Source organism: Xiphophorus hellerii, chromosome 19 (assembly GCF_003331165.1).
Source record: "Xiphophorus hellerii strain 12219 chromosome 19, Xiphophorus_hellerii-4.1, whole genome shotgun sequence".
Taxonomy (NCBI): Eukaryota; Metazoa; Chordata; class Actinopteri; order Cyprinodontiformes; family Poeciliidae; genus Xiphophorus; species Xiphophorus hellerii.
The window spans coordinates 12,343,430-12,354,990 of NC_045690.1; the positions used below are offsets into that span (position 1 = coordinate 12,343,430).

Below are 11,561 nucleotides of genomic sequence, written 5' to 3' on the forward strand. Positions count from 1 at the left end.
TGAGATTGCACAGTGTCTGTGAACAACAGATTCACAGTCTGATTAACATCTTGACTTTGGATCATTTTAAACACATGAAAATTGTTTTTATCTACAACCGGTTCACTGTTGCTCTGGCTGCATGCTGAGTTGTGTTGTCCTGCTGGACACTGGACCTTCACCCCAGTCCAAAGTCTTTTCTTATTCCATGATTGTTCAGCATTTAGCTCCATCCATCTCCACGTCAACTCTGTTTGCTCACTAATAAAGTCTAATAAATCTCTGAACAAACCGCTTGGATTTATACAAAGATTACATGCAAGTGGACTCTGTTTACTTATTAGAAGACTTCTGAAGGCAGTTAGTTGGTTGCACTGGATTTTATTTAGGAGAATCTGAGTAAAGGGACAGAATAGAAATGAACAGATCAAGAACCATGCATCACTTTTTTCTACTCGTGTGACAAAAAGATGAGAGAGAAAGTTAAAGGGATATTAATACTTTGCAAAACACATTGGATCTGCCTGTTTTGCATTAAACTAACATACAGTGGAATATTTTAAACCACTGCAGTGTTTCTTTATACTTGACTTCCCAAAGAGGTTCTGCTGAGCATTTTTCGGGCTTTCTGAAGATTTTTCTTTGGACTTTAGCCATTTTCTGTATTTGATCATGATGGTTAAAGTGTCAATGTTTCCTTACAGATAGAGAAAAGTGGATGAATGTTAGGTGGAAGAAGTGTAAGGCCTAAATTACTTTTTGAAATCTAAAGAAACAGAAGAAAAAGATCCAGTAAAAACCTGACAAATGTCCTGAGAGATGTATTATCCACTGTGAGCCAAGAATTGGTGACTAAGTCTTCGCAGAACTAAGTCAAAATTGGTTCTTTACCAACTTGTATGTTATGAAGACACAACACTGCTTTGTCCTTTCAGTTTAACAGTGAATTTATGACTGAATGACTCACAAGAAAGAGCAGCAGAAGTATTTGTTTGAAAAGGTCAACTACTGAGAGCATATGAGTAAAAAGCAGCCAACATCTGAAGAGTAAAAATCTAAAAAAAATTTTTTTAAAAACCTGAAGGCTAAGGCTAAAAACTAGGTGAGGGGTAAAACGATCCATAAGTAACTATTTGCAATGTCTTGTTGGTTTTAGAACAAAAATTTGCCAAAAAATTTGATTCAAGTTTTGTTTTTTTAACAAAATAAATTATGTGCATAATGACAATAAATTCCACATTTAATTTAATTCATCCATGTGAAGAATATCAACATCTTTACATTTCACAACAAAAGTTACAGGTTAAATTGTGAACTCTTCAAAAACAGGAGAAAAGGCAGAATCCCTTCATATATCAGTTTAAGCTATCTGAATGTTTCAGCTTACAAGCTGCAGGAAGCTATACTTTTACTTGTCCTCAGGCAATGGGCAGAGGTTTGGCAGCTGCATGGCTTTCAGAATAGTTAGAAGCCACACATGAAAAGTACTTTCATGCTCACTATGTGCTGCAGTAACACAAGAAGCTACTTATTCAGTGCTAACAACGCTTGTCAAACAAAAATCACTAAAACTCTCTCATTATGCTTGTCTGGCTGTGTTTTTTTTTTGTCGCTTGGTTGAAGAAATGTAGTTACACAGCCAGAGGTGCACACCCAAACAGGTTTTGTGGACCCATATGCTGAAGGCTATCTGTCAGTGAAACCTTCCTGTGGCTTTGGTGGCATGGAGGGAATGAGAGCGGGCAGCTGCTCGGATGCAGACTGGCAGTAGCCAAGGGCGATGAAGGTTTGGGGTGGGTGGCGGGCCTGGAGCTGTGCAACTAAATCCCAACCTGCGTCAAAGCTTGGCGTTCTTGGCCTCGCATGTCTGTGGCAGCACGCTAGATGAATTAATAGCATACTACTCAATGTTAAGCATACTTTAATCTGTTGTCCTCTCCCAGAATATCACCGTGTAAGATGCGGTTACATGCACAGACACCTGTCAGGCCTGCAGAATGGCAGGACGCGCCCTATATCCTCTTCGTGTCATCTGTGGGAGGGCTCCTGGACCTGGAACAGCCTCCTGTACGTAGGAAAACCTGGAGAGAGACACAAGAAGGCAGCTGCTTCAGTGTCTTCTCCATGTCTGAACATTAAAAACATGTCAAACCAGGAAGAGTTGTTCGTCAGATGACCTCACTAAAACCCTGGTGGTAATTGGTTTGTTGACATATGTATTATTCACGGTCGAGGAGGCCACCGGTTCATCTGCTCAGCAAGCTCACTCGTTCCTCGCTTACAGCGCCTGAACGCCTCTTATCGGCTGGCGTTCAGCCAGACATCCTGCAGGAAAAGGCATTCCGAGCAAAATCGAAGCAGCCGTGTTTGTGCTCCCCAACAGTATGCCTTTCATTCCCCTCTCGGCAAGTTGTTTGTTTTGGTGCTCCTTTACACTTTGGGGCCCGACTGAGCTGGAAAACGAAAACATCTTGCCGACTTTGAATATGATGATCTGACTGCTGGAAGTGGCTTCCTCCAGCTCAGCAAATGGAAAAAAAGATGCAGTATTGCCTGTTCAAGTCCAAATGTCACAAGATAAACTTTCAGTTCCTTAATGTCTCCAGAACCCGTAAGATTGTTCATATTTCACCACACTAGAAACATCTGTTTATTTCACTGGGAATATCTGGTACATCAACACAAAATAGTGAACAATTGTAACACGGAATTAAATTGATACTTATTTTTAGAATTTTTAAACAAAAAAAACCTTGTGGTATATAAATCCAGATCCCAGCAGATAAATTTTGCCAAGAGGACAAATAATGGTAGTGACTTTTGAAAACTGGGTTTTATTGAAAAGGCACTTGAAGAAAGCTAAAGAAAGGCCTAGTTAAAGTTTATCAAATGGCATGCAGGAACACGGCAGTTATGTGGAACAAGTACATCCAAACTAGGAGCATGCTGTGGTGGCGCAGGGGGTTAGCACGCCCCACATTTGGAGGCCTTAGACCCGCGGACGTCGCGGGTTCGACTCCCGGTCCCGACGATCTCATTGAATTCAATGAGAAAGTGTGTCCAAACTTTTGGTCTGAACTGAGTACAGAACTGAGTCTGTACTGTACACAAACAAAATAGTTGGAACCCCCATGTTAATGACCGAAAAACCAGAATAACTTGAAACTGACAAAGGTAACAATAAATAAAAAATTTACTGAATTATTACTGAATTTACTAAATTAAACAATGAAACTCAGACATTGCTTTTGAAATGTCGTTCAACAGAATTATTAAAAAAAAAATTAAACTAATAAAACCACCCAGAGCAAAAATGATTGGAACCATTTGTACTTATCCTTCTCTTAAATTTGTAATCAATTTTCCATATGCAATAACAGCCACGGAGGTTGCAGTGGCTACAGTCCCACTGATCTTCAACTTCTGAAAAATATGTGCAACTGTTGTCACAGAAGCATCAAACTGCTAGCAGATGGTGTTATAACTTTCACCTTTAAAATACTTGTCTATAATTTCCTTCCTGATCTCCTCGTCACTTCCGTGGTTCCTGCTCAGTGTGCTACACACGATGTTACCAAAGTGCACCGTGACTGCTTGTCACCTTTTACAGCTCAAACTAAATACATCCCCACGAACATGAATGAAGGAACTGGGTTGTTTTCTGGACCTGATGAGGCTTTTAAATGTTGGCCAAACATATTTAATTCAGCTGAGATCAGAGAATTACAGAAGCTTACTGACTAATTGGAGAACACACTTAAGTTTTAAAATGTCCCTGTGGACAAATAACTTTCTAAAGATTCTATCATTTTTGTCCAAGCCTATTTCATTAGTTTATATTTTTTTAATGATTCTGTGGAACCACATTTCAAAGGGAATGCCTGATTTTCATTGGTTCACTTTCAATAAAGTTTTGGTGAGTTTCAAGTTTTTTAGGAGACCATTGTGGGGGTTTCTGGTCATTAACAGAGAGGTACCAACAATTCTGTGCATGTGTATATGAATCTATTAAACATATGGCAAGATGTGAGAGTCGATGCTCACAGATGGTCTTAATCGCATCTGACTGAGTTTGAGCAATTTTACAAAGAATTGGCAAACTTTTCAGGCTCTAAATTACAAATACAAATGCATTTCACACTATTTATGTTTAAAATATTTTTTAAATAATATTTTTTCCTCCAATTTCACAGTTTATCCTTCTTTGTGTTGGTCTATCACATAAAAACCCCAACAAAAAAGCAAAAGTCAATACTTTTGCAAGGTACTGTTTCATGTATGTTGTTTGAAAAGAGTGATTCAGGCAGTAAATTGCATAATACATCTGGAAAGGGGATGTTGGTCAGTAATTACCCTGCTTTCCCAACGCTCCACACAGGCCTACTTTGATAGAAAGAGGCTTAGGCTATTTGTTCTAACACGATCAGACCCCCATTAAAGTGGCACAAATGCTGCATTCATTTCCTTCTCAGGCTTGAGCAATAAATCTCCACACAGTTACCAACTGTAGAGAGCAGAGAACTTCAAGGAAACCTCAAGGGAAGCATTGTAAAACACATGTGGTGGATATAGTGTCGTTTTGTAAGCTTTGGTGAGTCCTCATCAGAACCGTGCCCTCGTGTCATGTCTAAAATCAACACAGGAGAGGAGGGGAAGAAGTAGAGGAGGGGAGGCTGACGTGAGTGAGCCGGAGAAGTTTTCAGGGGAAAGAGGGAGAGCTGTACGAGCGCTGAGGCAGAGATTAAAAGAGCGCGCAGGAGAGAGATAAAGCAGGAGTGTGATTAACGATGGGTGACAGCTGATCATAGAGAATGTTCTCCATTTGGACTCGCTCTAACTGCCTGTCAGAGTCAATCAGGGGAGCTCAGTCATCTTGCTACAAAGGCAGAAAGACCTGATGCACTTCTGTGCTCCACAAAGGCTGCAGCCATTCCGACAGCAGTCTCCTTCCCTTTAAATCGCCACACCGAATCCCTCTTATTCAAGAAAATACAGCATGCAGCACTAATAAAGACTTTACATACGCTGATTAGGGATTTTTTAATCGTTCTTTTCTTCAGTTACAAGCAAGTGTGAATATACACATACATCCCTACGAATATTTAGACAGATGTCCCTTGAAACTTATAGAAAAACCACATGCTTTTTGTAGTCATCAACAAGCTTCTGGCATAACTCAAGCTGGATATTTGACCACTCGTCTTGACAGATTTAGTAGAACTCATTCAGATTGCTTGGTTTGCTGGCAGAGACCCAACCTTTAGGAAAAGTCCGCAAGCTTGAATGGGGTTGAGGTCTAGAAGCTTAATGGTATCCAGTGTGATTCATGCCAAAAACCAGTTCTGATGGGATTGGATCATTGTCCAGTTTGAAGACCAAACTCTATCCCAAGTTAAACCATCAAACTGTGAAGTAGAATAATTTCCAACCATTTTGTGCAATGCATCAATATTACTGGCATATTACTGGCACCAAAACAGACTCAGAGACTGATGCTACCACCACCATGCTTCAGACTGGGTTCAGTTTTCTTAGGTTTGAAAACCTCACCTTGACCCCTCCTTAACATTCATGATGACATTATGACCAGAAAGGTAAAAAATTATTTCATTTGACCAGAGAACATTTCCCCACAAGGTAATTGGTTTGTTTATGTGTAGAGAGGTGTGAATTTTAGTCACAGTTTTGGAGCAAGTGCTTCTTTTTTTAAGATGATGTCAGACTCACTTGACTATACACAGTGATACAGAAGCAGCTTCTGCATCATTGACTTGCGCCTTGATTGCTTCATTGAGTTATTGTTGAACATCCTAATGAATCTGCTTTTATCAAAGGGTAACAGTTTGTGTTATTTCAATACAAATTGCTGTTTTAACAGTTTCTGGTCATAAAAGCACATTCAGAAATGTTTTAGAATGGATTAGACAGGCAGACATACAACTAGCCTGGCCACTGCCTTCCTATGCAATTCCACTTGACTCTCATCTCCTTTCTTTGCTCGCTTCATCTGGGATTTCTCCCAATGAGCTTGATTTTTCCAGTTGAATTTCAACTGGGCCAATCAGCCAACAGGAGGAGTTGAGAAAAATTGACTGTCTACATTGTTTTAGATTTGTAGTCTGCCTGCATAGGGTTGTAGTTTAGTAAAGGCAGCAGAGGACGTGAACAAAGCCTTTCAGTCCATGTTGGCCACACTTCCAAATATTGAACAATTTTTGGAAGTGTGGCAAATTTTTGGCCACACTTACTGTATATTCTTCTTGGAGCACAAAGAATATACAAGACATTTTATTGATGGCAAAGATGTCGTGGCCCTTCTCCCCATGGGGTTGCTTTGTTTACAGTGCTTGTAGTTTTCAATCAGCTTTGTCAAATTGGTGCATTACATATAGTATGGCCAATCGTTGGCAATTGGGTAATATTTAAAACTTCAACACAGTTCACGCCTCCAGGAAAGCTTGGTATGGCTTGCATGTTTTAAAAATTTGAGAAATATGCTGAAAAGCAAAAACAATTCTACTAAACTAACCAAATTAATAATACTACTATTATTAATTTGATAATACCATTGTTCAAACAGCCAGTGGGTTTTATTTTAGAAGACAGTTGATAGCTACAAAAGTGTGAGGTTTGTCTGCAACACACTCACAGGCACTTAACCAAATATCACTTGGGGTTCAAATATATTTAGGCTTATATGTATAATTTTGACACTTTGCAATACGAAAAAATAAGTAAATAAACGACGTAATTAATATGAAATTTATATCCACTGTAACCTTCTTACTAGCACGGTATGTAAGCTAAAAAGGCTTAAGTTATTTTTAAAGATAGACCAGAGAAACATTCCTCATCCTGTGCATCCTAAATGATGGAAAAAGTGCATTTAAGAAATTTTGAAGCTGCTCCTAAAGGATCCAGTTACAGTAATTGATGAGTTTATAAGATGTTAGTTGGGTTCAGCCAGTATTCTGAGCTTATGGGCAGAGAGAAGAAGGACAAAGGGGAATATTTCGAAAGAAGTTTTCTTTGAAGGTGTTTGTGTGGAGTACGAGCGTGGCACAGGTACTGTATATTTCCATCATGGTGATCTCAGCGCCGTCTTCACAGACAGGATGACATGTAAAGGATCTGCTGATACTAATGTACAGCAGATTATTGGGAAAAGTATAATCAAACAAACAGATGTGAGCAAACTGCCTGACATCAACATCACTGCAATGAAGCACAAAGTTGTGTAAATGAATGTGAATGAACCCACATAGTCTGAGCAGAATATGACCTTTAAAGAGGATTATTTCTGTAGTGCAGCTCTTGCTGTTTGCACAGTAACTGGGAATGGTGTGAACATTTGGCATTACTGGATCTCATTAAGTGCAAATAAAAAAAGTCTTTACTATGCTCTCTTATCTTTCAGCTATAATCAGGCATTAAGCTAGTGACGCACAGACCATGTACAACCAAACTGAAAATTACTCTACGGGGAATTTGGTTTTATCCACATCTAAATTCTCTTGGAGTTGAAGTGTTTTTCCAAAAAATTAACAACAGGGGTGTATTTACCACTATTACTCATAACTATTTGGGTAATTGTGACCAGTAGCTGTAATTCGGAGACATTTCATAATGCATCAAATCCTTTCAGCCTTTCCAAAGGGGTAATTTATATTTGTTAAGTGGGATTATGTTAAGAGGTTATGAGTAGTTAATATCTTAACTAAAGTTGGTAGCACTTTTTTGCAAATACTAGCCTACAAACTGAACATTTGATCACACCCAAATTGAATGGTTACTTGCATAAATGTCTAGGCAAGATGAGTTTGCTTCTGATTACACACAATGTTATTTAAAGTGCAGGGAAATAAAGAGACAAAGGGGGAAAAATAAATGGTCAAGACAAGTAAAAAAAATCATTAAGAAAATTCACTTCTGATTTAAAACACATGACAGTTTCTCCATGTCAGGCATTTCTATACTTTTGACAGGAGAGTCTACATTCTGATAAATGGCTTAAGATGTTAATGAGCTTCTTTGGTAATAGACCTTAGGTGCCTATTAAAATTTAGCTGAGTGAATAATGACACCTAAGTTTATTAGATGGTCTCTGGTGTTTGGCCTCATTAAGCTCAGTTGAGTAACAACCTCCAACACGAAAACTGTGGAAAAACTTAGAGACTGCAAGCGCTTGTGGTGACGTGGTGACACAGAAGTATAAAGCTGTGTGTCATCAGCAAACAGAGAGAGATGTTGTATGCTCCATAATCTGAGATGGAGAGGATCAATTAATACAGTTCTAGACAAACTCACTCATCTAGTCTATCAAATGGGATATAAAGCTCAGCTGAGTCAAAAGCAGTACTGAGCTCCAGAAAACTTTCTATCAACGCAATCTTGGTGCTTGGATTGGCAGAAAATGCACTGGAGAGATTTTCTAACCAAAATTAGTATACTTTATTGATAAAACTGGATTTTCGATTATCTTTTCCGATGCAAGATTACAAATGGATGTCTAAAGACCTGTGGTTATTTACAATGAAGATCATTGTAATTTGAAATGGGTAACAACTACACGTTACCAAATTGGCTTAAAATAAGCCATGTTCTGATTAGTCATGCAGGTTCCTGCGATCTTAGGGAGGTACAACTACAAAAGTGGGAACACTGCAGCAAAGGATGTGACTGATGGAGAAAACTGTCAGCACTGAGACACATAAGTATGCCAAGGCAACACAGATCACATGATTTCAGCCACAGGTGCTTCCTTAAACAATGCCAATGGGTTCACATATCCTGCACAGTTCTCACTTTTTCACTAGGCAATAGAGATGAGCTTGTTAGATGCATCAAAGTCTCCAACATAATTCTTCAATAGAATCCTGGAAAGGGGTTTTACTACAGGTACTAATAAAATCTCAGTGTAATAACTAGTTGGAATTGAAGTTTGACTGTTATTTCAAACTCCAACAATGCTATAAATTTCAACAGTGAGCAACTGAAAAAGAAGGAGCTTGATAAAAAATATCCAGTGGTGTTTATCAGTCCTCAATGGGGAATGTCCACTATGCATGCCTGTAATCACTAACACTGGCATAGAGGCATAACTCCCCCCAGCCTGAGGACTGTGGTACAGCATGAAGTATATGTACATGTAGAGTTGCAACATCAAACTCACCTGTTTTACTGCAAATGGCCTCGTAGACCACCTGCTGGTTGCTTGACATGGAACCACTGGCTGAACTCTCTGAGGACATCTGCCTGTTAATCAGAAACAGCTTAAGAATGAACAACGACTGAAAATGATTATTTTTTAAGAAAGTAATGTTGGGAAAAAATATCCCAAGGACTGTTTGTTTCTGCAGACCTCCAAGGCCTCTGTGGAACTAAACATCAAAACCAAACACGAAGAGAAACAGTTTCTCCCTGCGTGTGATTGTTTTAGCCACCATGAAAGCCCTATGACATGAGTATAGTGGACTCAGATTCAAATAGTTGCACTTTGTGTGCAGTCTGTGGAGCCTGGTGGGGCTAAGTGTTTACTGAGTGCCTCTTGAGAGCTATTGTGACAAGAAGGAGAGAAATTCCTACTCCTTGTCCAGGGTGATGTGACTATCACACTGGCTAGCATAGGCCGGTGATTACTAAGTCAAGCTGCAAGAAAAGGTTACAAACATAAAGAATATGCAGAGTAATTAGCAAATAGAGTGGTGTATTTACCTCACAGGGCTTCATAAACAAGTCTAAAGATTGTAGAAAAGAAATTAAATACCTCTTTTCACATAATTGCACAGTGAGTGCAGTGTTTTCCAGAAGCACGCTATTAAAAGAGCTACTGAAGCATAAAGCATGAACAGACACGTCTGTAACCTTATGCATTAATTCTGTTGAGCATTTTTAGGGGGAACAATAAATAAAGCTTAGCTGGCATTAACCTCTCGCCCCATAACAGCAGCATGCCAAAGGAGCATTAATAAGGTAATGAGGGTACACACTGCCTCCTTGTAAGGGGCTGCACAGTTGTTCTTTCATACCATTACACAACCACAAATAGAACTGGCCCACTTTAAGTGTGGCATACCTCGACAGGAAGCAGCCCCTTTCACATTGAGAGGGCGAGTGGGGGGGAAGCTTGACCTTTGGGTCCTTTCACATCACTTTCTTTGTCAACAGTCTCTCACTCTGTCACTTTAAGAGTCAAACAGCAGCCAGAAACGCTGCAGGTGAGAGCTGATTCTGGACCTGCAGTTGGGCAGACGGCTCTTTAAGCACAATGTTTGGGAAAGTCTAACAATTCACTCAGATCTGCAGTTCCTGTGCTTGCTCCAGTAGCGTGTGCCTAATGCGATTCCACCCTGACCAACAGCGGATAAAGTTTAACCATAAACACACGCTTGGCGGCTTCTGTCTGTATGGAGTATTCTATGAAAATAACTACTGTTGTGGCTGATTAATAGGGAGTGAGAGCAACAGCAACGCTGACATTAATGGCGCTGGTGTAATTGTCACCCTATTAGTAATGCCACACGACAGCACGGGTTTCCGTAGTTACAGCTGTGACTAACCAAACCTTGCAAACAAAATACCAAACAGGCTCATTTATTTGCATTACAAATTGCTGCTTTCAAAGCCTTCACTGAAGTCATACCACTTTGAGCCTTTGCAGCCCCTCAAGTTGGCAGCTGGGGTATGATGATAGAGCAAAGAGAGGGCCCTGCTAAGTATGATACCAACAAGCTGCGCATTTGCTTCAACTGAGCATGCTCTGTGGCAGCAGAGCTTTAACGCCAATGCTGAAGGCTGAGAGTCTGCAAAAGTATTCACAGCCTTTTAACTTGTTCACTATTGATCATAGTACAACCACAGACTTCAAGGTGTTTTATTAGAATTTTAGGGGATAAAATCAATGGAAAATTGTCAAGTTGCAAGAAAGGGATGTATTATTTTAGCTGTTCTATTTTTAAATATCAGAGGAATGTGTCAAGCCTCTGCTTTCAGTCCACCTGACATTATTTTGATGATCCAGTTTTTGTGGCAAGTACAGACATAAATCTTTTGGCTTTGTTTCAACCACCTTTGCACATAAAGACACTAAAATAGATCTGGCTTAGTCAGATTAGGTGAATATCAATTTTCGTGCAGCCAATTCTCGATGGGATTTAGGTTCCAGAATTTAACTGGGTCATTTTGATACATAAATATGCTTTGATTTGTGTGTGTGTGTGTATAAAGGGATTCCATTGGAGCTCTGGTTGTATATTTACAGTTTTGACCTGAAGAAAATCTCAACTCTGCAGCTTCTAAATAAATTTTCTTCCAGGGTTCCCAGGCATTTAGCTCCATCCATCTGCGCATCAACTAGAGATGAAGTGTGCAAGGTGATGTACAATGTTAGTTTAGTTTTTATTCAGGGATATTAGAGTTAAAGCACATACCCTTTTCTTTCCATTTGACAATAATGCAATAATGTGTGTTGTTCTATCACATCAAAACTAAATTAGTATTTGTAATGTGAAAAATTGCTTCAGGTTAAGTAACTAACTATAAGCTAAACCTGAAAATTAATGGGTAAAGAAGTCAGCCCTTCC

At 39.4% G+C, this 11,561-nt stretch overlaps 1 protein-coding gene across 9 annotated transcripts in view; it reads right to left on the reverse strand.

The window, feature by feature from the left end:
- Positions 1–1,201: 1,201 nt before the first annotated feature.
- Positions 1,202–11,561, reverse strand: part of ttll5 (tubulin tyrosine ligase-like family, member 5) — a 62,964-nt gene continuing 52,604 nt past the window's right edge. For 8 of the 9 annotated variants that reach the window (XM_032546910.1, XM_032546911.1, XM_032546914.1 and 5 more), the window contains 2 exons: positions 9,152–9,234; positions 1,202–2,060 (listed from right to left, as the gene is read on the reverse strand). In XM_032546910.1, the coding sequence (XP_032402801.1) occupies positions 2,008–2,060; positions 9,152–9,234 (136 nt within the window). In that variant the 3' untranslated portion in view covers positions 1,202–2,007. Of the gene's footprint in view, positions 2,061–9,149; positions 9,235–11,561 lie in introns of those variants that run through there. The other variant, XM_032546916.1, reaches the window with a different exon arrangement.